At 40.8% G+C, this 27,134-nt stretch overlaps 2 protein-coding genes across 2 annotated transcripts in view; both read right to left on the minus strand.

Annotated features, from left to right (window-relative positions):
- Positions 1-659: 659 nt before the first annotated feature.
- Positions 660-14,346, minus strand: LOC145498041 (ATP-binding cassette sub-family C member 4-like). Its single transcript, XM_081477910.1, has 7 exons — positions 13,702-14,346; positions 11,824-12,206; positions 7,734-9,076; positions 6,703-7,273; positions 6,033-6,169; positions 3,858-4,219; positions 660-3,560 (listed from the first exon to the last, which is right to left on the minus strand). The coding sequence occupies exons 1-7, from the start codon at positions 14,239-14,241 to the stop codon at positions 3,000-3,002; spliced, it is 3,897 nt and encodes a 1,298-aa protein (XP_081334036.1). The 5' UTR covers positions 14,242-14,346; the 3' UTR covers positions 660-2,999.
- Positions 14,347-17,424: 3,078 nt separating this feature from the next.
- Positions 17,425-27,134, minus strand: part of LOC145498035 (dedicator of cytokinesis protein 1-like) — a 44,428-nt gene continuing 34,718 nt past the window's right edge. Inside the window, exons 47-60 of the mRNA XM_081477904.1 lie at positions 26,830-26,934; positions 26,152-26,238; positions 25,742-25,796; positions 24,824-24,905; positions 24,121-24,193; positions 23,579-23,665; positions 23,004-23,180; positions 22,660-22,743; positions 22,344-22,496; positions 22,160-22,251; positions 21,983-22,079; positions 21,237-21,451; positions 20,046-20,250; positions 17,425-19,542 (exon numbers count right to left, since the gene is read on the minus strand). Coding sequence (XP_081334030.1) covers positions 18,475-19,542; positions 20,046-20,250; positions 21,237-21,451; positions 21,983-22,079; positions 22,160-22,251; positions 22,344-22,496; positions 22,660-22,743; positions 23,004-23,180; positions 23,579-23,665; positions 24,121-24,193; positions 24,824-24,905; positions 25,742-25,796; positions 26,152-26,238; positions 26,830-26,934 — 2,580 coding nt within the window. The 3' untranslated portion in view covers positions 17,425-18,474. The remainder of the gene's footprint in view (positions 19,543-20,045; positions 20,251-21,236; positions 21,452-21,982; positions 22,080-22,159; positions 22,252-22,343; positions 22,497-22,659; positions 22,744-23,003; positions 23,181-23,578; positions 23,666-24,120; positions 24,194-24,823; positions 24,906-25,741; positions 25,797-26,151; positions 26,239-26,829; positions 26,935-27,134) is intronic.

Below are 27,134 nucleotides of genomic sequence, written 5' to 3' on the forward strand. Positions count from 1 at the left end.
GCATATTCAGTCACGTAACGCGTTTAGACCAATCGCGAGCGAGCGAGCTAAAATATTTGATGGATTATAAGTAAAGATAAGATTGTAGTACTTTGAAAATACATTAGGATGACACGTGACAACAGCGAAAACGTGAGCTTTTCGTAAAGGTAGATTTTCGATAAAACGCTGTGTTAAGTTAACACCTCGAGCATTCAATAAGTCCCCCAGGGTCACAATGGAGAAATACGATATTTCATTTCAGACTTCACCTCAGGTTCCTACACTCCGACCCATTCTGTTGCCGGCAGTCGGTTTCAGTCCTTATTGAGGACATATGGTGATATTTTGCTGTTGTCGAGGAGACGGTGTGGTGGGAATCACTCCGAACTGTTTTTCCTCAAGTGTAATAAATGAATTAAACATTACAACACGGTACTGAACTTTCGTTCGAGTTTTTGGGCAAAGGAGATTTGTATTATGAGTTGTTCTTTTGAATAGGAATAAGATTACCTTTTGAGCAACGAATACCAAGACCATTTAAATACCCAATAATGTAATACCGTAAATCTTCGAATTAGCGCTCCTCCTCGAATAAGCGCCCCCTTCGAATAAGCGCCCCTCCTATCGGACAAAATTTAAAATAAGCGCCCCCCCTTCGAATAAGCGGCCCCCTCCCCTCCCGCCACCCGTTTTGTGGACGAGTAGTGAGACAACAAAGGATGTATAGCTTTCGTCATGTAGTATTAAATTTGTACATTGTTTCAGTTTGTGAACATGTTTAGTGAACCCGTTGAACACGTTAAGTACTAACGGTGCCGCGATGCAAACTTTAGGATCAGCTTTTTATGTCAATAAACAGCTTATGTTGGTGTTTACGCGCGATGACGTATTAAAAAAAATGATCATGTCAGGCCACGATTTGGAAAAATTAAATGAGCACCCCACTCGAATAAGCGCCCCCCTCGTAAAAGCGCCCCCAGTCTTCTCCTAAATTTGAAATAAGCGCCCCGGACGCTAATTCGAGGATTTACGATACCCAACCGGGGGCCGGCCGGGTGGTTTTAAAGCCCGCTTAAGCTAACCCTGTGCTGGCCCAGGTTGTTCGAAAGGTGGATAACGCTATCCACTGGATAAATCACTATCCATAGCGTGGTTTGTTTTGTTAACACTTATCCACTGGATTGTGATATATCCGGTGGATAGCGTTATCCACCTTTTGAAAAACTGGAGCCAGACAAGAATTCAGTAGAATTTTATGTTGCATGCAGGGTGAAATTAAATATTCTATATTCATCCGACGCATCAATGGTATCACTTTGTTGTCCCTTTATATCCCAAAAGAATCTTAACATGACAAATTCATAAGCATCTATGGAAAACCCTTACCAATGTTTAGCACCACATGCTTCCTTTCCGAGGAGAAATACTGCTGTCAAGTCCAGTTCTTCCAACCACCGTCTTTTCGACTGGAATAGGAATACTTTAACCTAATATATTCAAGATCACTGGCTTTGTCCTTACATTCCTCACGGGCAGTTTGCCGCTTGGGAATAACAAGAGTCGAACAGCCCGAGAGAAATGTGATGGAAAGATGGAAACAGGTGGAGCTTTCCAGTTTCTTCGAATAAGAGTTCTAGTAGCATCAGCCGAAGGTTTTCCGGTGGATAGCGTTATCCAGCCTTCGAACAATTAACCGGGGCCTGCTCAGGAATAGAAGAATAAAATACATTGCTAAGGCGAGGATTTTTACAGAAGTAAATTACACTGGTTTAAAGTATGTCCTAACACTTTCCGTTTTTACTGGCACAGTAATAAAGTTGGTGCATTTCAATTTGTGACAAAGTTTTTGTCTAGATTAAAAATACGGTACAATACAAGACAATAAAATAGCAGTTTATCGTGTTCTACACGGCTTAGCTATATGCGAGGTGTGACATTACATGAAAGATAAAATGACACACCGACTAATTTGCAGGTATTCCACATAAATTGAAATTAAAAGTGAATATCATAATGTTTGAGTAAGCCAGGATCATGAAATACAATGTAAAATAATTACACGTTATGTTTAAAATCAAAAACTATAATCGTACGTACAATCAATAAGATAACAATAAGTAATAAAAGACACAAAAGGTAAATTTTCTTGATACTGTTCTTGGAGGCCTTCAAAGTTGTAATAGTTCTGTGTGAATCTGGTAGCAGGTTGCACAGCTTTGGCGCCAGGTAACGCCACGATTTTAGCCTGTGGGTTGAATTGATGACCTAAGCCAGTTTTAGAATGTCAGTTCCCCTCAGATCGTATTTAGTATTTCCAAACTCTATAATTTTTTATGATTTTAGGAACATGATCGTTATTAATAGTTTTAAAAACTGTACAAACTATGTTGAATATATCGCGAAATAGGTTTACGTGCTCTTACTAAAAATCATTCATTAAAAAATCATTCCTGCACGTGCACATAGTACACTACTTTCTTTCATAACAAATGTCTTCTAATGGCGTCGAATTTTTTGTCGTCGATATAGAGCGCGCTGAAAGGAAAAATCTCGAATGTGAAAATTTCAGTTTTGTAGCACACTGAGTGATGAACTAGAGGATAGATTTTAATTTTAAGAGTTAAAACTCTTAACATTCCAAGAATACTTATAGCACTAAGAACTGGCCTTGCTACTGCATGTAGATCTCGGAAGTCAGGTAAGACGTGGATATCCATCTTACAATGCATGCGTAGACGCTTAGCCACTCACTGCAAAATTTCTCTCTCCGTCAAAAATGGTTCGCTACTCGAATACGTTCTGACTGTGTACCCAATATTTGACGGCTATGCCACCGGGTAGCAAGCAGAGTTTCGGTGCATTCTTCAATTAAGCCCATCCTGGTATACTCTATTATTGCCAAGTTTGTAGAAAACACATTGTCTAGCAGCTGCGTACATGAGCTCAAAATCCAGTCTAATTGAAAAGTTTGTAGCAATAAAAATGAGAGTTAAAGGCTCCCAGACTGACCTCCTGAATCAGTGAGCTTCCTTTCTGGTTTGATTGGTATGTTTCACCAGTTCAGCAAACAATCCACCGTCTCTTATCAACACCTCAGGTTTGTCAAACTCCACCACTCGTCCACCATTAAGAACCAGCACCTTATCATAGTCCATGATCGTGTTTAGTCGATGAGCAATGGTTAGCACTGTGGAATCCTTAAACTTGTCACGAATCACATCCTGGATCAGACGATCAGTCTTGAAATCCACATTAGCGGTGGCTTCATCCATGATAATGACCTTGCTTTTCTGAACCAGAGCACGAGCCAAACACACTAACTGTCTCTCACCAACACTGAAGTTAGATCCCGCCTCTTTAAGTTGGTAATTTAGTTGGCCAGGAAGTTTCTCCACCTTTTCCTTTAACTGCACTCCTTCAAGGGCAGACCAAAGCTCCAGATCTGTGTAACTTGAGAATGGGTCCATGTTTCTTCTCAAGCTTCCTCCAAAGAGTACCGGGTCTTGGGCAATCACGGCCATGGAACGTCGAGCCCATTGAAGATTAAGGCTTCTAATGTCGACACCGTCAATAAACACCTGCGCAAAATAAACGCAGTAGTACATTCAGTTGTTTGATCGACAGACTCATAAAACTGCAGCCTTGGAAATAAAGTTTGCAAATCGACTAAACTTTTAACTTAAAATAAACGCCAAAAGAAGGCCATACCACTCAGAGTGTTGTTTTCCCGTGTCAGCAACAGCAGATTAAATAACACAATGTTGCAACGTCGTTATTGTACCATAAAAATGGATAACTTCACCTGTCCCCTGGCGCCAAGGTGGCGCATAGGGAAAAATGGATAACACGTTATTTTAAATCTATACGACGTTTACCTGCCCTTCTGGTTCTGGCATGCGCAAAAGTGCTGCGACAATGGATGACTTGCCAGCTCCTGTTCGGCCTGCCACACCTATCTTTTCCTTGTCGGTAACTGATAGGTTGACATCCCTCAGCACACGAGGACCGCCTTCGACGTACTTTAAGGACAAATCTCTGATGGCTATGCTTCCACTCTGTGGCCATGACTCAGGCGGATAGTTCTGTGTGCTGTATCCGGGCTCTGCTTCCAAAGCAGTGTACGAAATAACTCTTTCTACTGACGTCATGAGATTTTCAACTTCAGAACTTGCTCTGATACCATACTGAACTTCATCTAACGATTCCAACAAGAAAGCAAGGGACATACCAGCTAGGGCTGAGGGGGGATTGTCCGGTGAAAATAGTAATACAAAGATTAGTAGAATTCAAGTGATCAATTATACAGAATATTGCTATCTTTGTATACTATGGTGTCTTACCATTTACTACTATACACTGCTGTCAAATTAATGCCTCTTTGTCTTTATGTCTTTCTGTCTGTTTCACTGCCTGTCGGTCTGCCAGTGATTCTGAAAGTCTATTGATATGTATCTATCAAACAATCCGTATATGATGGTTGTGGGGTTTGTCAGACTAACGGTCTATGGGTCTGCTAGACCATCGTACGTTTGGTCTGTTGATCTGCAGACCTCCGTGGTTTGGTCTGTCGATCTGACAGTCTGACAGCGTGCGGTGTTAAAGCATCTCAATCCGTCCGCCTGATAGCTTCTCAGTCTATCAGTCTTTCTGTAGGTTTGATGGTCTGTCAATCGTTGTGGACCATCAATGTGAAAATTTGTAAGTTTGTTGGTCTGCCTAGATCTCTCTGTCTCTTTTTTGTCTTTTTTTTTGTGTGTGTGGTTAACTCTATCGGCCTTACTTTCTTTCGGTCTGTCTGTCTGCTTCTCCGTCTTACTGTCTGTCAGTCTGCAGTGAGTCAGCTTCTCGGTCTGTTTTCAGTCTTTTGGTCCGTCGATCAGTCAACTGGTATTCCAACGGTCTGACAGTTTGACGATGTAATGGTCTTATAGTCTGATAGTTGCCAATCTCTTGATCGGTAAGGCTATTGGTTTGTCAGTGTCTTAATCTGCTTTTTTGATGGTTGTCAGTCTAGCAGACCTTCAGCCTTAATGTCAGTCTGTTCATCTCACAGGTGATCTGTTATCAGTTCTTTTGGTTTGTCGGTTAGTTGGTCTGAAAGATTTTGGTTTGTCAGTTTTTAGCCCGTCAGTTTCCATCTGTTTCTTTTTTTCTCTGTCTGTCTTTGTCTGTCCCTAAGTCTGGCTCTGTCATCACGCTTGTTTGTTTGTTTGTTTGTCTGTCATCCGCTCTCTCCGTTTATGTGACGTGCATGGTTGCTGCAATATACCTTTTTTTATAAGATATCTTCACGGTATCTCTAGAAAACTGTTTTTTATTATCTTAAAGCCATAACGTCCAAGAGTCGTCTGACGCGACATCTTGACCAGACTGGCTGCTACGAAAAGCGATGGAGCACTCGTACAATTTAACACGATACAGGACTAAACAACACTTGTAATGTATAACCCAATGCATTCTAAAACGGAAATGTCATGCCCCATAATTTAAGAATATTTACCAGAATATTTTCAGCCTAAAATGGGCATTATTGACCGTGGGCCGGAAAACAATATTCTTACAGAGAGAGGGTAATAGTGACTTGAAAACATAAATGGGAGAAAGTTCTGTATTTAAGCAACAGAACACTTTTCCCGTGTTCACATAGCCTCATCTAAACACGAGGAGGGTTGAGAGAATTCGAAACAGTCATGCAAACCCGAGACGTAGTCAAGGGTTTGCATAACTTTCGAGAATTCTCCCAACCCCTCGAGTGTTTAGATGAGGCTACGTAAGCACAGAAAAAGTGCCCTATTGCTCTTATAAAATAATTCGCCGGCAGTAGCTCAGTTATTTTATAAATCGAGTTATATACGCCCAAAATTGAACCACTGTATCAGCTGGAAATAAAGATATTACTGATATTCACATTAAAGAAAACTTATTCCCTCTTGCTATGATCGCGAACTGGACTTCAGAAATACAATGTATATCGAGAACAATGGAAGAAACGAACACAGTTTTTACTTTCGTTCTAACTTCTTACCCATGACACTTTGATGTAATCTTACCTGGGCTTTGGGAAGCAAGGACCGCCCCGAAAGCTGCAGCAGCTATCATAAGACTGCAGACAAGAGTCATGCGAAGACTAAGCCACTGAGTGCTTGTAATTACCATGATTAATGCTGAAGTGTTCTCATCCTGGTATCTAGAAGTAAATCAGTTGATACAAAAAAAATTGATAGTGGTCAAAATCTAGAAAAAGGCCTGCTTTCTGTGGATAGGCAGATCATTTATTCGCCAGTCGACATCGCGTGCTGTAAGGATTTTAATTCATTTTTCTATCACTTCGTAGTTTTTCATTAGTGTCTCCTTTAAATAAATAACCAGAGCGTTTGGATAGAGTATAACTGATAGCCAGGAGCTTCAAGGCCTGACTCATCGCTGAGAATTGGTTGTAATTTTAATTCTCAGTTGACTGAGAAATGACGCCTTTTTATAATGATACCTGAGATCTAACATCGTCAAAATTTACTGATAGCTGAGAACTGGAGTGAAATATTCACTGATACCTAACAAGTCGCTGAAAATCTAACCGATAACTGAGATTCCAGACCCCTCTTCCAGACCCTCTTTACCACCCTGTGCCTTTGAATATCTAGGACATCAGACTGATTTATTGCCATGAGATATGTAAAGGAATCAAGGTAGGACTGGGATTATTCTGAAAACTGCACTTACTTGAAGAGCCTCTTCAAAAAACTTTGCTCCATTTGTGATGAACGAATTGTTTCGAGTCCCGCAACTGTCTCTGAAATGTGTGAGTAAACTGGGCTGCATGTAATGGCTTCCAGCCTCTTAATCTCCCTGGAAGACTTCAGATAATATCGGCCATAATAAAGCGCAGTTAAAACAAGAGGAATAGCAACGAAAATAAGCCAAAAGTTTGCTGCGACAGGAAGTAGGACTATGCTTATTGAAAATAAACAAACTTCCACTGCAAGCAAGAACTCAGGAGGCAGGACATCGTCCATATTGCCAATGTCTTTGGAAAAGCGATTTAAAATACGTCCAACAGGAGTTTTGTCAAAATAGAGCACCGGTGCCTTTATGACAGACCATACCATTTTGTTGTGCAGTATTTCAGAGGCTTTAAGAAGTGTTGAATAAAATAGAAACGAGGCAGTTAAGTTGGCCAGGAAATTTGATCCAACGAAACAGCCGTAAATGCCTAATGTCCTAAATGATTGTTGCTCTTCGCGATCCATCTCCGACACTTGAGACACCCACCAGTGAGAGGCAGCAAGTAACCCTAAGAAACACAAGACAACACAAGAATGTTTTGTTCCCTTTCAAATTTAATTTGGTGTATACAGCGCAATTTGCACTTCTCGAGGCTAATTCCCGTTAATGACGCAACTGGTTAGAAGCATAGTAAAGAAATTGAAATTAATCATCAGCTATACAGTTGACTATTATTTTAGACCTACATAAATCATAACAACCAGGAAGTTTTCATCCCTTCTTTGATGTCGTTAATATTGTTTTTAGACAATTGTTTCGGGAACTCCTGGAGTCAGAAAAAAAAAAAAGGAATAGCGGCATTTAACATGGTCCATCAAAACCCTGTCGATCGTCCGACGGTCACGCGAGTTACTGATCCTAGACTCGGTAATAGTAACGTTTGAACCTGTTTCCACATAACCAAATGATTTAACCATACTAGCTACGTCCCGCGAAAGAGTTTGTAAAATATCTAGAAATCTTCTTACCATTCACGCCAAGAACAAAGAGGAAAAGACAAAAGACTACAGGAGCTGCCAGAGATGTCCGGAAGAAGTTCCAGTAGAGCTTCCAAGTAATGGAACCAGTACTTCTATCTTCTTCCTCTTCCTTCAAGTCCTCAATCCCGTTACCGTGGGATTGATCCTGATAATGATGAGGTTGTTCTACGAATTCGACTCCTGAAGCGACAATGTCGACGTCAGAAAATTTAAAAGATCTCGACTTTTCGAATTCATGAAGACAAACTCTTTCGTTTACTTGAGCTCCTTCCCTCAGCACAATGATGCTATCTAAATGAGCTAAATAGTCCAGTTGGTGCGTAACGAAAACACGGGTTCGACCTGAAAGAAATCCACAAATGCAGCGATCAAAGAGATGCTTTCCAACTTTGGCATCCACGGCACTGAGAGGGTCATCCAACAAGTAGACGTCGGCGTCCGAGTATAGCGCGCGTGCTAAACTTACACGAGCCCGCTGACCTCCACTCAAACTAACGCCACGGTGTCCTATCTCTGTTAAATCCCCTTGTGGGAAGTTGTGTAGGTCTGCCTGCATGCAGCAAACCTCTACAATTTCTTGATAGCGTCTCGCTTCAAAAGATCTTCCAAACAAGATGTTGTCTCGTATAGTACCTGAGCAGACCCAGGGCATTTGAGAAAGATACGCAATTCTTCCATTAACTGATACACTTCCATTTAAAGTAGGCAACTCTCCAAGAATAGCCATCAAGAGAGACGACTTTCCACTTCCCACTGGTCCAGTTACGGCAAGCATTTGTCCTCTGCTCACAGAAAATGAAATGTCTCTTAAAGCTTTCCTGTCTTCGTGCCTATCCCAAGAAGCCGAAACACACACTAGAGATAGATCATTATTATCTGTATCAGACAAAGTCCTTTCTCTCAAAACGTAAAGCAGATTAGGATCTCCGACTTTAAAGCTTTCTAGTCTGACAATTCCTGTTCCATATCGACTTGCCTTTAAGTTGACACCAACGCAGCCATTAGGACCTCGTTGTTTACCAAATGTAACTCCTCTGCCGAGCTGAGCAGATGATATACCATATTCCCTGGACATGAATTGCTCGATGCGCCTGACAGCAATATAACCTTCAGCAACGAAGTGCAAAGTGCATGCCATCTGGACACAAATGCAAAAATTTATAACGTTTATGCTGGATAAGATTGTAAACGTTTTAAAAGCAGTAACGTGTTCGCCAGTTGTGATCAAGATAGCAATAGATATGAAGCCAGCGAGTGGTGCACTAGTGTAACCAAGGGAATATAGGCTGCATATAATAAGTCCACGTAATCTGATAAACCACATCTCTTTCCTGTTTTTTGTTAAATAGAAAAGGATAACACAGTATTAGAAACGCGCACCCGTGTAGTAACGTAAAAATATCTGTCTTGAGTACCCCAAGGATTGTAGATATCAGAAAAGTAGCCTGCGAGCAGGCTCACGTTGAAGTACAAGCGCGCGCGGAGAGTAGCCGCGAGTGCGAAATCGAGCGGCGAAGCCGTGAGACGGAGAAACTTGGCACCTCTTCATCAGACTCCTTGCCGCCGGATCGCTTTGCTCTTCACTACTAGCGCGCGTGACTCAAAGGTGAACCTGCTCGCAGGCTATCAGAAAAGCAAATCCCATTTTAACTGACAATTTAGCTGAACATACAATGACATGTAATGAATCGCGACAGGGGAAAAGAAAAAAAGCCAGTAGCCTACGGCACATGCTACCGACAAATTATTCAAAGTGCTCTATGAGCAAACTCGTAAATTGAACAGGTAAAAAAAATATCTATAGGACTATGTATAAAGTGCCAGTAACCTTCAAAATTGTATTTCGCTTGTCTAAATCACCTTATTTTCCTCATCACCACTGCGAAAAAATATCGTTGTAGCTATTTTCATTGACTTTCTCTGAATTTTCAAAGTTCACGAAATTTGCTTTTTCCATACCAACAAATGAAACGGACATTTAACGCACAATTAATCTGAGTTATTTGAACTTCCAGTCACATGATGCCATGAACCCTTTCTCGACCTCCCCCGATCACTCGCACTCTCGCAACACGTTGTCCTGGCGACGTCAAACTATATATGCGCCTGCAATACAGCGGAGTCACTACTAGAATTGAATTGAAATCCATGAATGAAAGTTAAAAGATGATTCACCGACGGCTGATTTGCATAACCTGATCAGTTGGAGGATAATTTCATCACCTACACAAGCGCCACGCATGCTTTAGCCCGCTAACGTTTGACCTTAGGCAGGAATGTTTTTCGTAAGTTGTGCTTATTCCGTACATCCAGTTTGTCTCCTACTCTCTTCAATGCTTCACGTTTATCATAAGAGCAACATAACTGTCGCAGTTTTCGGACTTAATGGCCCCCGTGCGTAGGTGTACTCTTGTGGCGTTTTTCTTTGAACGATTCATTGTTCTAAAGTTTGATCCTTTCATAGATACGACTTCTCAGTTAACGTTTAGTCCATCAACTCAAAGGATATAAACTGAGCTTTTTATTACTCATATTAGGAATTGGCCGATGCTTTGAATGTGATTATAAAAAGAGTCTAAAGAGTTTAACCAGAAAAAATGGCTTCCATCGATTGAAAATTGGACCTGCATTTTTGAAGCCGCGCGAAAATTACCGCCTTCCTATTGTCACACGTTTTAAGCCGCAACTTGGTTTTCTAAGAGATAAGGAGGTTCCCTAACCGGTCCGCATTTCATGTTACATGGTTATATTTCACCGAATGTTTGTCACGCTGTGGGTTTCCAAACCCTTAGAAAAACTGTGTGAGTCTAACGTAGTTCTTACGTGATTCTGAAAAATTAAACTTTGACTTTGAACTGAATCGAAAGAGAAACCAATGTTAGTTTCGTACAGCCGCGACTTTTATTTCCCATACCAGTCGTGACGTTTCTGATTGATCACACAATTTTCTTGGCTATGTTATAAATACTCGGGGATTGGAAGAAAGCATTTGGAAGCCTGCTGAACAAATCCCAGTGTGAGCTCCCCAATGGTTCTCACAGAATCACTTCGCTTGTTTTAGTTCGACCCATCGTCATTGCTGTGCCATTGACGTATCATCGCCAGTGAATTGCACAGTATATCTTTCTTGCAAATATTTCAATTTATTACTGCAACAGCTGTTAGCGCTTTTGCAAGACGTTTCTCTACACTTTTCGAATGTGTATTGCACCATTCTGAAGAAAATCAGCCAGTTCCTGAAATCTATTTTCTTCGTGCACAGTACAGGGGTTGAACTCGGACGGGCGCCAGGGTTCATTACCTATAGAGGACGGGAGGTAGGGCCGAACATTTGCTGTCCTCTCCTAACCACACTGCTAACGACATGCAATTAATCCCCATCGAAAAAATCTTTTCGAAAAGAGACTCTATCCGTAAGGCCAGGGAAGCTTTTTTAATTCAAAAAGGCAGAACAATTGATCCTGATGGTCTGAACATCCGCGAAGAAACATATTAATTGTTTCCATTTGTTTTCTTTTATTATGTTCTTTTATCACGTTATTTTATTTTACCGTATGTTATCCTTAATTTACACTGTCAATTACTTTTACGTATTTCCGGTATTACGTAAATATCGGCTACATAAAAACACGTCCCAATGTAAAATTTTCATTGTACCTGAAGAAGGCTGGTTTGGTCAGCCGAAATATAGTACACCTTCAAAAAATCATTCTACGTTGTGTCGGTTTTTGCTTTTGTATCCTTCATTTTATATGTAAAGCCGATTAGATCACTATTGATCCAACGTATACCAGCAGGATCATCGTTCCGGTTGCTTGCTTAAACATTTTATAGTGACAATAGCCCATGGACCCATTCTCAGTGAAACTCGGTCTTTGAACAAATTGGCGGCGTTTTTGGTGCTATTTTCGACATTTCCTTGGGGCACAGGAAACAAGGATTTAACAACATCGATATTTTTTCGCAGAGGTATTTTGAACAGCAAAGAGATTTGTTTCAACGAAAAAACGTTCGGGGTTAGGTGCACTTTAAGGCAAAGCTTTGTCTAAGTCAATCAATACGTTACTCTGGATCATACCTCCGTAACTGCTTGATCGCTTCTGTAAAGTTCATCTCCCATGCGTAGATTTTAACAGCTCGAATACCAGATAGAATCTCGTTCATGACTTCTAGTCTCTTGTCTGTGGCTGCTGCACTTTTAACTCGTAGATGTTTAATCTGATGGGACGCGACGGTGATGTAAACGATAGCTATTACATAAAAGGCCACTCCAGCAAGGGCACGCCATCCAATAAGGAGCCAAAGAATAATACACGAAGCCAAAACCTCCAAAGGGGCAAAGAGAAATAGGAATATCGCCCACAGAACCTTTTCCAACTTCTGTGCGTCGTTTGACACAAGGTTGATGGTCTTTCCCGTGAGTATCTTCTGAATATCACTGCGATTAAGTTCTCTGAGAATCTGCATAGATAGCAACAGCCTGTTATCAAGTTATATCAGGAGTCCTGGTTGTACAAGTAAATTAAGGACGGTGACTACTTTTGTTCGTGCGCACACGTTCTGCGCATCACGAAAGGTATAGTTTAAGCGCCACGTGCGCGCTGGGGTTGACATTAATGAGGTTAAGCATGACGTTTACGGCAAACGGCAAACGGCAAACGCCAAAAATGCCGTCTGTCTTCAGCTGTTTGTACAGTAGAGTGAAAATATTTGTATTTGCGGTAATAGTAAAAGACGTTTTCCTATTTTTGTGTGATTTATTTAACGATTAGAAGAAAAGAATAAAAAAATCAGAGGTTATCTTTGCCGATTGCCGTCTGCACTGCCGTAAACGTCATGGTTAAACTCTCTAATGACGCAATTAACTACGCTACCAAGCACACGACTAAAATGAAAGCAAAATTGTTCTACTGTAACCAACTCAAGTTAATGAACCTGTACTTAAACCAGGAACACCAGAATAGCAGCATATCGATAACCACTAACTGTCAACGTCTTCTGGCTGAAAAACTAGCTGTTATCTGTCGAAAATTATACTGAAATCCAACTGTAAACATGTACCTGCAGATGGCGTAGTGCGTGCGCAAAACAAGTGCGAGAAACGCAAATGCTTTACTTACTGGGGAGGTGACAGAAAAAAAAATTGTAACGGGCACCGTAAAAGTTTTCAAAAAAGATCAATAACTTTAAAAAACGCGTAGTTACCCCTACATTTTATGATATCAAATGGAAGTGCCAAGCCTATTCAATACGTGACTAGTTTCTGGAGGTAAGCAAAAGGTATTTAGGCTGTATTTTAGCTGAACCAGTGAAGTGAGTGATTTTGTTATTAAAAACATACCAAAAATGGTTTTTATAGTACCATTTACCATGCAGTTTTAAGATCTTTATAAATGTGTTTGCTTTTCTGTATTTAGAGGCGAATTTTAAGGAAAACTGTGAAGAAATATCCTTTCCTTCTTTTTTTTTTCAGAAAAATGCTGATGTCAGCATTTTTTGTTGAGATTCAAGGCTAATTATCTCGAAGAAATGCGTGGCTACCCCAATTTTTCTTTGTGGACTCCAATAGCCCTTGTAGAGGTCTACTTTCTCCGCGTGGTCCTAACCTGGCGCAAAAACCTTTGTATTTAGTAGGCACCGTCCTTAAGGAACATATTGAGCTGAGACCGATGGCGATGGAATATAACAGGTCAAATTGATTTTCAGGTTAATCTGTCTCCAACCTAAGTTGGAAATACAAGATAACGGATTTAAGGCAAAAGGTTTTAAAATTGATTCTGTCAACACTTAAAGACAAATCTTTCTATTCAAAGGAACTTTATATAGAAACCACTCAATAAAGTTATGGATACTGCTCTACAAAGCAAGCACCAAGCCCTCCAGACCCCCCCCCCCCCCCACCGAGTCAATCAGTAATAAGTGTAATCCAGTGCTATAACCGTCAATTAACACTTACTTTTTTGTACACGAGGCCAATGCTTGCCACTTTCAGTTGTGTACCCCAGATTTCTGCCAATGCACTGAAATGATTTTTAGACAGTCCTTTGATGAATGCCGCCAATATCATTCCAGCAACCAACACGAAGGAAGAAACAGAATACTTCCGTTGCGATTCATTTTCGAGATCCGAGAGGAAGAACCAGAGTAGTAGAGGCAGAAAGACGACAGACAGAGCGCGAAGTGATTTCAAGATAAACATGCATGTGTACTGCTTCCATGAAAACATCCAGCAAAATGCTCTCCACAGGCGAGGTTGAGAACCTGCTAATCGACTTCTGGTAATTTCTTGTTGCCATAACTTTTCCAACTTATTCACAAGATGCTCCATGCTGTCTTGCTTGCGAAAAGTAAAAATATCTTCCTTTTCCAGGGGCCTTTGGCTGCCTTGTCTTAGAACAGTGTTCATCCAATGTAACGTTAGACAGGAAATCCAGTTGGCTGAGTCATTAGGATGTGGAATTACTGAGGTCCGACAATTTTGTTCATTCTGCTTCATGTTTCTTAGTCGTTTTCTTCCCTGAAAAAAGCATGCAAAATTCAGTTCAAGCAATAAGGGGCAAAAGGACAATTCAAACGCAAAACACTTGCAGTGCCTTGTGGTAAATCTTGCAACTCAGCCACTGCATAAAGGTAATTTAAGTGCGGGTATCTGTAAAAGCGGTGCACTGTATTTTGGGTCCCTCAACCTTTGCCCAGTAAACTATCTGATCATATGTCAAAATAATCAATCAATCAATGAAAGCTGCAAAAAGGCTTATTTTCATCATGGCCAGGATGGAAAATTGCCGAAAATTGTTTGTCGAGCTCCTTGCTCAAAAACCACTGAACGCAACAAAAATGTTATTCCTAGCTTAAGTGATACCCTTATTCTCCGTGTTTCAATCGGGTTTTAAGATAAATCTACTAGCGTTCTATCACGAATGCCGTTCTCTGATTGGCTACGCTACTCACTATCTATTCTGTTCTAGACAGCGAGTAGTATAGCAGTGTGCGCTGGGGGCCTCTTCTTTTCGTTTTGAAGTGTCTTTGAAGAGTGATGGTATCAATTATCAGGCATGGAAATCGAGAGTGAATAATCTAATTGTCTTAGTATAAATCTACCAGTCGTTCAAAACCGTCTTTAATCTAAATCCTCTTCAAAGTCACTTCGAAAACACAAAGAAGCGGCCCCCGGAGAACGGCATTCGTGATACAACGCTAATGGTTTATACTAATTAACAATTAGACCCGTAGCCTTCAAGGGGTCAATAGCCCATGAGGCGAAGCCGAATTGGCTATTTAACCGAAAAACCTCGGCCTAAACTTCACCTCGAAAAACGTTATCTATTTCGTAATTAATAAATGTATGCAATTGCTGATAAACAACATGCCTGCCAGAAGTAACATTTATGTTAATGAGGAAACAAAAGCCGCCGTAGTAAACAAGCATTGCACTTTATCCCAAGAACTTAAATTACCGGCTCACAGTTTTCTGATAACCTTTATAACCTTCATAACACATTAGATATAAATCCAAGTAAGTATTAAATTAAGGGCACTGATTATATAAGCTCATGGCAGCGCAGCTCTTTACTGCGAATTAGCATTTTGGGAATCTCGATATGCTCCAATTGACGTAACACCTAACTTTATACGAGATTTGATATGATACTATGAAAATACGGAGGGCTGAAAGGCGAATTTAAAGCAGAATAAGATAAGATCTGAGGTCATCATTATATACTTACAAGCTGTAGATGGTCTTGCTTAGTCGTCTTCAAGAAATGTTCATTGTTAGCGCATGAACTAATGACCGGATGTTGGAAGAACTGAACATGTTGCGAGGGATTATGGGAATGATCACTTTAGTGGAGAATAAAAATAATGATTCAGTGATGCATTCATTAGCAAATTCCGCTGAGTGGGTGTTGTATTATAAGGCCTCCTTTCTCTCAATTTCAACTTATTATTTATTATGGAGAATGATCGACCTACATATCGTGGTTGTCGACCACCGCACCGTGTATGGTAATGTTTCAAACACTTACATTTCCCGGAGGGTCTCCGACATAAAAAGGACGGGGGTACTCGTCGGAAATTTTGAAAAGAACCCCTAAGAGGTACTAAGAACCTATTTTTGGGTGCGGCTTGAAATTTTTTTCAGAACCGCCTTAAATTTTCGAAACTTTAAGGTGGCTCTGAACCCACTTCACAGAATTTTTTAAACTTTGCAAAAAAGTTGGATCCTGTCATGCTTATTACAATTCGATAATAACAACTGGGGGTCACCGAGCTCGTTTTTGAGTTACAAGAGCTTATATTCATCCGACGCATCAGTGGTATCACTTATTTGTCCCTTTATATCCCAAAAGAATCTTAACATGTCAAATTCATAAGCATCTATGGAAAACTCTAACCAATGTTTAGCACCACATGCTTCCTTCCTGAGGAGAAATAATGCTGTCAAGTCGAGTTCTTCCAACCACCCTCTCTTCGACTGGAATAGAAATACTTCCGCTTAATATATTCAAGATCACTGGCTTTGTCCTTACATTCTTCAAGGACAGTTTACCGCTTGGGAATAACGATAGTCAAACAGCCCGAGAGCAATGTGAAAATGAATACATTATCAAGCACGAAGCTTGCCATTGAACTAACGCTTGCAATAAAACCTTGGGTAGCCACACTACGCCGGAGAAATGTTTGAAAACGTAGCTCATGTTATTTCTACGGTTAAGCCTACCGTCCACACTAATCCGTCACGAAACGGAGCTTTTCGAAAACGCTCTTCAAACCGGAGGAATTTGAAAACGCCGGCTTTGCGTTTTAGTGTGGACGGAAAACGTTTTGAAAACGGAAAACGATGGCGCCACGAGAATCATGTGACTGTTCCCTGACCGAGTTTCCTTCAAACACGAAACCAAAATGACCGGTGTTGCGTTTTAAAATTTCTCTGGCGTAGTGTGGACGGAGTCTGAACTCAGTTCAATCATTCATAATGTAGGATGCCTAAAGTCAAGGAAATTACTTACTTCCCCCCTTAAAAATCAATTTGCCCTTTGCACGATCCGGTCATATGGTACAAAATCACACACGCTGGGACGCATGTGGCACAGAGGGACTTCCAAAACAAAGCAACTCAAACAAGTCCACCTTGACCTGCCTTTGTTTTGGAAGTCCCACTGTGCAATTTGCTTCCCAACGTGTGTGATTTTGTACCATGTGACCGGACCGTGCAAAGGGCCTATTATTAAAATAGGTTCTGGTGAACATGAATTGAGATTTGAGGAGCGTTTGGTACATGGCATTTTAAAGGTGTAAGTTGTAAGGGGCACCGATGGACGCACACGTTTCTCGTACGTCTTCGCGTTTTTCTCCCTGTATCTAATTTCTTCCTATATCTAAAAATGCCGTTTGCTAGTTTGCATTGGAAGACGTTACAGCCCTTGAAGAGGTGGGTGATTTTCAGGAAAAGGGATGGGGCGTAAGTGGAAATGACGCAATTCAGGAAAATAAGTGTTTAAAAATAGAAAGAGCAAATGTGTTTCTCTATTTCACTCTTCATATAACTGTCATCCCATTCTCTAAAATTCTTCCTTATGTCACCACCCATCTCCTGGGATAACCGTCCCTGCTTCCGCGGGGAAGAATAACCAAACATTCTGTTGTGTATATTCTCTGGCTGACTACAACAACCGTATAATTTTCTGTACATTTTATTAACAAAGATTTCGGATATGAAGAATAGAAAACTACTATCTATAATATTTCTTGTGGCATATTCCTGTGAACAACTGACTATCAACGTGGCCTTCGATATAAAAAAATAATCATAGGTCTCCATTTGCCTTTTATTACACAATGGTCTGCGCCCGCTGACCATACAATAATACAAGATAAAATCCTCCGTGGGAAAAATAGATGGCGACTGGTACATTTACCCATAGTTCTTAGCGAGCGAAAGCCTTAACAACGTTCATAAAAACGCACAGAAGAGTTACAAAATCTTCAAACCTAGCATACACAACTTCCTTCGTACAGGAACAAATATTGTAAAAATTTGGCTTTCTTTGTACGTTGCAGGCTGTGTTAGGTTCGCAAGGTATTGTGGTAAAATGTACAGCCGCCATCTTTTTTCCTACGGTGGATTGAAAAGACGTCTTTTGGGTGTTTTAGATCGATATGGTGATATCACAATATCTTCAACAATCGAAACCTGTGAACGCGTTATTTCAACGCCAATATTCTGGTACAATATTACAACTTTAAAAAGTTCCTATTCACAAGTTAAAAAAAGCCATATTCGCAGAGCCTAATATCTGAGTTACGTTAGTAAAATCTGAAATAATACATTACTATGTCTTCGTTATAGCTTTTCCTAATTAACTTCCTATTTATTTTCTGGGAAAACTTTTGGTACTTTTGTTACAAGAGACAATTGTATTGCGTATTGTACTATTGTACTATCCCTCGTATTCACTTAACATTTACCTTATGTACAGCACGCTTAATGATCGACCTGTCTTCCAAAGACTACGGAAACATTGTCGAAAGCACAAATCTGTAAGAAACTCTATATGGTTTGCTAGGATATCATTCTTCTGGTGAAGTCACGATGAAGGACCTTCAGTCAAATGTCCGGTCCATTTATTAGGGGCTAGAATGCAGTGTTTGTGTAAGGTCAAGGGCACGACGAAGTGTCGCCTTGGGGGTACCGGGTGAGTATTTCCTAAAGTGTATATCAAGCAGGTCATGTTTGTTTTCCTTCTGAAGGCGGTATGTCCTGCGTGTCGGTATTGAGCGCTTCTCGCTGAGCTGCCGGTGAATTTTCGGTCGATTTTGGAGCGTAAGGTTTAGGCATCGGTGGAGGTAATCTACTTGCAGACTGTGAAGGTCTCGGCGGCTTTGGCGGAGGAGACTTGGGGCTGTTATCCGCCGGAAAATAAAGAGATTTTCGGGGCATGACCGGAGGTGGAGTGACGTCTTGCCCTAAACCATGAGCATTCAACCAGCCATCGGGCGTGTCCGAAGGAGATCGAGATACAGTGGGTCGATTTGACGAGCTTAACGTGTTTCTACGAGGAGCGGGGACTGGGGTTCGAGGTTTCGCTGATTCGTCACGTGACCCCACCTTCGTTGATGACGTCATTGTGGATGTCGTTTCAGAATATGGCCAACCTTCAACTTTTTGAACGAATGTTGAAGCGTCATCGTGCCCTTTCGACGGAATTAGCGGCGGAGTCGAGTCATTCTTCGTGGGCGAGGTTTCTGCGAAAAAATCTACATTCTGCGGGGTTGACGACGATGGCTCCATCCCCGTGTTAAAACCTCGCTTCGGGGGACTCCCAGGGGACATAAAATCGCTGTCAAACGAAGACGCCGAAAAATAATTTGTGCTTTCCGACACCCAGCTAGCTACAGACGTACTGGGCGACGAAACATCATCATACGGCACTCGTGGATAAGTAGGTGTTGAAGGCGGTGTTACGTAACTATACCCATTTGCCCCGCTGGAGTTATACCCGTCCGATGTAAGGACCCCCTGTCGGGCAGTTGTCGGGGATATCGTTGACACTGAAGAACCTGACGCCACTGAAAACCCACGAGGATCCCGCGAGAAGAATTTTTGTGTCGAATTACCGAGAGAGTTTGACGGGGAAAAGGGTGACAGAGGACACGTGGGATCTGGGACTGAGTCAGAGAACACTGACGATGCACGGCTGGATGCAGTGCTAGCGTAGCTTTTTCGTTTCTCTGGCAACAGAGGCACAGGTGCAGAATTGCAGTCATCATCAGGAGATATCAGTGTCACTGGGCGCTAGAGGAAGACAGAAAACCGCTACATCATTAATATCCAAATACCTAGTATACAAATAGCATATTTATCATCTGTTTAGTTAGGGCTTCCCTCGCAATTAACCACGATGTTTACACTCATAAGACTAAAGATTATCTTACTTACCAAGAAATCCTCCAATATATTATTTCACTACAGTCGTAGGAGACACGGTGATTTAAAGGTTTCTGCGCTGAACTCCAGATCGACAGGTCTGGGTTCGAACGCTGGGCAGAGTAATTGTGTTTTCTTTTTTTTTGTTCTTCCACGTAGGAGGAAAAAAAAATTACAAGTAAATAATGCTACCGACTTAGGGCACAGAACAATCAAACATGAGAGACATACTACAGTTGTAATAGCGTGTGCAGCCGTATGGTCAGCTAACACTTGTTCGCAAAAAAAGAAAAAAAAAAATAGTAAAAAACAGGAATGCGCATTTGTGCTATACCGTCATGGCGCTGACCGAAATGTACGTTTTCTCTTACCTTTGGTTTTTCTGGAACCGGAGGGCCGTTCACTTCAGCAGACATCCGAGAAACAGATTTCTTGGGAGGTAGGGCGGGGAGATTGTCTTCGCTAGCAGGAGGGGGGATGACCTTGGACTCGCCTCCAGTCTCTGCTCCGTTTAATGTAGGATTGGAGACCACCATGCTTTTGCGCTTGGGAGGGAGAGCAGGGGACATTTCTCCACTGAAACAGATGAAGAAGGAAATAGTAAATGAACTAGCAACACCATTAATTTTGTTTACAGTATCATACTATCAAGACGAGAAAACTGTCTTGATAAAAGAAAAATAACAACAACTTCTTGGCCCTAAAACCACAAATTTACATTAAAATCAGTTGAGAGGATTATTATTTCAATATCGGGGACTAAAAGAGCGCTTTTTCAGCTTCTTTGTTTTTGTTACACTACACAAAAGTGTGACAAGGAATTCAGAATTTAACGCTCCTGTGATAGACACGGCATTACTATAGATTTGGAATTATCGTTTCTGTAAATGGTGCGCCTCAAATACACAATCGTGTTCATCGTTCGCTTCCATCGTCACGCAGCCAAATTCCGTTGCGTGACAATCCACCCCACATTTTCGAAGGAGGCCTGGAGCCTGTTTCTCGAACGCCCCGGAAACATTTCGGGCCCGCAAAGCCATTTTTTAGTTAATCTGTATCTTAAAACAGAAAGGTGTATACGCCTGAAACTTCTTGTATGAAGGTCATATTAAGAATATGTAAATGAACAGCTCTGTAATCATAAGGTTTGAGAATTTGCTACGGCTTTCCGGGTGCGAAACCTTTTCGGGACCTTCGAGAAACAGGCCCCTAGACCGGGTTGTTCAAACCTCGATTAAGCTAACCTAGGATCAGCGAGAATATTGATTTCAGTTTTGTAACTTTTCGGTGAGGTTTTCTGTTTATATTGTCTGTCCTTCAGTTTTGAACTTGAATAATCCCAAACTACACAAAACAAACAGTAAAAAACACTTTTATACAAGAAAAAAAAATGCTATGGTTAACTTTTAATCCTCGGTTAGCGTTAACCGGCTTTCGAACGACCCGGCACCGAAGTTTTATCGATCCGAGTTAAATACATGTCGCTGGTTCGCTCTTTAAGAAATTCTACTTGTAACGGCTCCACACGAAAATCTCTTGTAGACAAATCAAGCAAGTCATACTTGTCACGAAGAGGCTGCACTGGAGAAGTGACCGTTCTGAGCATGCCCGCTGGTGAGGAACTCCTGTGGTGAAGTTTTCCGCCAATCGTGGTCCTCCGGCGTATTGACTCAGGAGAGATCCCAAATGTGAGATCCGGTTTAGAGCCCTTCTTTGGAACTGGCGGAGCAAGTTCATCTAGTTCTGAAAGAGCTTCCAGGGACTTTGATCCAGAAATCTGCGGACAAAAACACAACAGCAGTGTTGGAATTTTATTGCAGTAACAATTACGGCGATCGGTTCAATTTATGGGAGCTCTTTTAGAAGCGGACAACAAAACAAAACCGTTCAGGTCACATTTTCGGAAGACCTTAGATAAAGAATCCGAACAGTTTCCGAATCTTATTATCAATTGGAAAAAAAAGCTCGAACACTCTAAATGTTATCTGTTTGCTTAATGTTATCAGCATATGCAACGTTACTGCGAGACATCACTGCCAAGAACCATCAGGAAAGAAAGTCTGTAAGGGAGAGGAAGAAAAACACTGTGGTAACAAAGACAAGATTTATTTCAAAAGATGAGGCATGCAATTAGTACAAGGTTTTTATTCAAGCGCAGCGAAAAGCCAAAAAATAAGGACAGTGGGAGAGATTTACATATTTTCCCTTCTAATGGAGAGCCGAATATGGAAGATAACGCGAGGGCAAAATGTTCTTTAACTGAAGTGAATCCAGCGAAAGGCAAGCAAGAAAGAAAGTGTTCCATCACCTTCTTGGCTGGTTGGTCATCGCTGTCGTACCACATGCTTCGTGGTGGCGGAAACTCGCTTTGACGCCTCTGTTTTGAATTCGTCACAGGAACACTTCTGGTATTAAACAAATCAGGGAATTAACAGGACTGCTGACACACGGACCTTCAGGTGCAATATCAAATTTATCTACTTACTCTCTGCCAATGTCAGGTAAGCTCTGTTTTCTTAAATCCCTTATGTGCGGAAGTGTCGCGGCATGGTTAGAGGGTATCGGAGGCAAAGGAATCTATGAAAAGTGATAAGCAAAATAATATCGCACTGACGACAAATGAAACTGCAATTTGAATGAGAATCCTGGTGATTTAATTTTATACCAACCTGTAGATCTTTAGGCCTAGATGATTTTCTCTCCTCCCCTGAGACACGAGCTTTCATGTCAGCAAAACACGTCTCCATCTTGTTATGAAACGGACGCAAGTCTTTCGTTGCTAACGCGTCATGGAGTTTAAGTCCCCTCTCCAAAATTTTAACCTACACGAAAAATAGTTCTTAATCACCCAAAAAATATACTAAAGTTCAGATATTAATTCAAAACTTAAAGCATAACTTAATTGGCACACACTGTCAGTGCTTAGCATCTGTTTTGTAAACAAACATCGTGTTATTAGATACGCAATCAAAAAAATAACCTCACCTGATTTTCTATGGCGCGTTTCAACTGGTCAATAAGTAGCTTATCACCTGGATTGCTTTTCAGGTATTCCGCGGCGAAAAACGCCTGCAAAAGCAAGGGGTTGTCAGTTATTATTAACGTTGTACTCGTTATAACGCCGTGAGCCTAACAACCATAGCAGTAGCTTACTAAGTTCTTTCGTCCGAGACCAGACTACAAAAGAAAAATTAGCATTTTACTCTGACGAAGGCAAACAGAACGTTGACGAGAATTTAGCTTACTTTTACATCGTTCTATAGCATTTTTAGGTCAGATTCAACGTTTTTCAAAGGTTTTAATTAGCAAAAACTTGGGTGGGTTCATACCTCTTCATACTTGGCTATCCCACCCATGACAGCAGCATCAATGATACCATTGAGTATCATACTCAGTGGGTTAATACTCTGAGTTGTGTCTGAGGACAGATTAGTGATAATCCTATCCAGCTCTTTATTCTTGGACTCCACGGTCTCCACGGCGTTCTGTAAAGGACTGATTTCAATCTGAAAGAAAAACAGCAACGTTTTATTAGAAAGGGAGCAAGAACACACTGTTCCCTTGAAATCACTCCCACGCAACAAGGAACGCAAAAAGTTGTCAAGCGCCGGCGCGTAGCCTTTTGCCTCGGTTTCAAAACGAGTCCTCCAGCGAAACCATTCGTATGAAAATGTGTTTCCCCTACAGGTTCATTTTCATGCAAATCAAACTCATTTTCCTATGAGAGGTTTTGCATGAAGACTCGTCTTGAAATAGAGGCACAAGGTAACTCAGAAATGGCCTTTTTCCACAAAACACATTCATAACACATTCTAAAACACAGTCATGACACGTTACCGCCACATCATCTTTTACTGACATCACGCGTGGTACGAGACTCCACTATCGTTATCACAAAACTTACGCTTTCAGAAGAAGTGACTTGAAACCATCTGAGAATTCCAGGCAAAGGTGAGGCGATTGTATAGGTTGTTCTTTCCAACCACAAGTTCTAAAACAAAAAAAGTAACTAGAATTCAGCACGTTGTCTGTAAGAGTTTGGAGAGTAACTCACAAAAGGCTATTTCAGTGTTAGCTTTAGCCTTTTCCTCAAAGGTTTGGTATAAAATCGTCGATTTGAACACAAGTTTGACAAATAATTGTTTGAGAGACTGATAACAAAGAAATCAGATAACGCAAATGACGCACATCAGATAACGTAAATTTCGCCACATTACCTCTATATCATAAAGCAAATGAAGAAGCCTACGCCGTGTATTTCACTGTGATAAAACACTCCGGACATTTGAGAACACTAGAGAAATGTAGCAAACACTCGCCTGCGGCTCGTGTCCTCAAATGCCCGTCGTGTTTTATCACAGTGTAATACACGGCTTAGGCTTCTATATTTGTTAAAGAAGGAATGTTTTTACGATCTACAAAGAGTGGCATACACTTGTTCCTTACCGCAAAGTCTTCCGATCCCGGGCGCAAAGGCCGTGAGTTAGTGAAGCGTCTGACGTCATTTACACGATAATGACTGAAAATTAAGAAAAAATAACTAAGTCTGTGTGCTCTTTCCTGGATAATGCCACTCCCATTTTAATGTTGTAAGGAGATCGAGCCTGCCTCTGCAAAAACAAATATATAAACAAAGACACAAGAAAACAAAAAATTCCAAATACACATTGATGGAGCCATAAAAAAGTTTTACTGACAAAATTCTGCCTCATCCCTGGAAAAGTCTTGGTGATGTATTTTGTTCTAAAACGAATTGCGACTTAAGTGTTTCTCTTTCTATTTCCTTCATATTAACGAATTAAGCTATTTAATGAGTTAGTTAGCTTAAAGGAGCTCAGTCACGGTTTGCGCAAATTGAAAAGTTTGGCCTCAATTTTTCAAATTCGTCGTTTGTAATCCATGTTAATCTTCTCCATTCTTAGCCATTCTTGTTCCTTTATGGTTTATCATTATCTCTTTGGTGTTTTTCTACCTTATTAAAATGTTATTTTCAGCCGGTTTCCTACCATTCAAAGGTAATGTTGTATGTGGCCAAAATAACTCAAAATAACGAGACTGAGCTCCTTTAAGTACAACACAGTTAGTTACAGTACAATCTCAAGTAAGGAGATGATATCAGTTTCCTCTCGTAATAATAAGTAGCACTTACCCTGCAATTTTATCATCAACTGCTTTGCCAGAAAAACGTTCTTCGTGTTCCGAGATGGGAATCACTCGACAACATTGTAGATCTGGAACCAGTCAAGAGAAACTTACGCATGCAGCACTTCAACGAGGTTTTCAGCTGTTTATGGCTGGTTTGCAGTGTCACGCCATCAAAAATAAAAATCGTAACCATTCAATAAATTAAGTCAAGAAGCTGCGATATGAAAGATGACTGATATATAAATAACCACGCCAAGTTTTAGGTCTGTGCGGTTTTCCATCCGCGCGTTATTCGGGAAAGTGTTTCACTCAAATTTATAGAGCTTTGTATGATGTGCCCCTCGGAGGGACACACATATGGTAGCCGTAAACTAACAGAAACATCTGTCATTGAGTTTTGCCATTGAAACGAAACGTTATTACTCTAGAGCTCCGATACATTGAAATGAATACTTCGTCTAGAGCAAGAACTGTTTAGTAAGTACAAACTTGAGCAATAACTCATCTTTTACTTACTCGACAGCCTTATCGAGCCGCCATTTTAATGTCACGCAACGCATAGACTTGGAAATTCCGACGTGCTCCATTACATAATGAGGAACCCTGTCGGGCTTAAACGTTGCAAAACGTCAAGTTATTAGAGGGTCTTACATCTGATGAAACTAAAACTTCACAAGGATTGGTAATTTCTTATTTTGGAAATTGATGATGTCACATGAAAACTGGCAATACAAGATCGCTATTTTGTAAAAGTTCATTCGAGTTGCAGGTCTCGATAAGTGATTGACTCTGTTGTTAAACTACACTGAGAATGTAGAATACTTCAGTGTTGGGCTACATGACATGATTAAGTTAGCGTTTTAACATTACATTACATTACAAGACATTTAAACAATAAATATAGAAGGAAAACAGAGGATACACTGCTTGTCAGATTCCAGTATATCATCCTCTGGAGGTGTGTTCTTGTCCATCATCTAAAAAACAAGAATTCATTTGAGCGGGTTTGAAACGTTTCTAAACAATATATTGAGGATAGACTAATAGGTTCATATATACATTGTCGATTTTAAGGGCCTTTTCAATCCAATCTACAGTACTCAATTATCATAGCACTTTACAGAAATCAACTTGAGTGAACATTAAAAGCCTCCTGATATCAAGTCTCGTGAAGTTGAATAATAAGTATGTGAGACACATGTAGAAATGGTTTTTGAGGGTGAAATCCTTGGACAAAAGTAATTAACTGCACGTGTGCCTAGCTTTGACAACAGAGTTAGGTGAAGTTCTCGCAAATGTGTAAATATAAACAAGAATTAAATCACTCCTTACTTGAGCATCCGAGAACTGTGCCTTTAGTCTCTGGTTGAACGAGCCGATTTTCTCGTACTCTTGACCTCGATAAACAAACGCTTTGTTCTGAAATGCAAAGGAGAGAAAAGTGTCCCGTTAAGACAAAATATCAAAGATTGCCTTCTCTATGATACATGAATAAATGATGATAGTCAAAATGCAACTTTGTCCAAAGATGGAAAGGACTTAAGAATGCAAGCCCATACAAAATTCTAGAGGACAGTGAAATCATGTCAAGATATAGGTGTTTGTTAAAGGTAATGTTGACTTAATAGTTGCACACGAGTTAACATTTCCAAAGCCCCCATCGCTCGTTGATAACGTTTTGACGAACGTTCTGATGGGGTACGTTTGCACTGGCCAGTCAAAACAATTGAAGGTGAAGTTGACATTTCCCGCCAGCGTATCTTGCCATGTGAACCCCGCGCTCTTCAATGCTGAGATTTTGATTAGTTGAACCAAACACATCACATCAGAAATATGTCAAAAGCATTTGTCACATCCCCCACTCACTCGGGGGCAAGGAACTAAGCATTTGTCATGTACCAGCAGTGCCGGGTACAATACGGACAGACATCAGAACGACCTTCACGCCTAATGCAAAAGTACAAACTCATTCGATATTCCTCAAATGATTTTTTTTGTCGAAGGACGTACCCTAACCGAAGACGGAAAGCCCTTGCCGTAGAATCCTACTCTGAAGTACTCTGGTTCAGGCCGAACCTGTTTCATGATGTTGTCGAAGAACTTGGCTTGTTGTTTCTATTCAGACAAGACATAATAAAAGAAGATCAGTACACACTTAAGTATTTGAATGTCCAGTTCAAAGACAAACAATGACAGTTTTTGGTCAAGTAGGGCCTTACATACTAGAGCATTTTGGTCTGTAGCAAAGAAAACAACAACAACAAACGAAACTAAACAAAAGAAAAAAACAAACAAACAAACTATTTGTTCTCACT

This window comes from Orbicella franksi, chromosome 9 (assembly GCF_964199315.1).
Source record: "Orbicella franksi chromosome 9, jaOrbFran1.1, whole genome shotgun sequence".
NCBI lineage: Eukaryota > Metazoa > Cnidaria > Anthozoa > Scleractinia > Merulinidae > Orbicella > Orbicella franksi.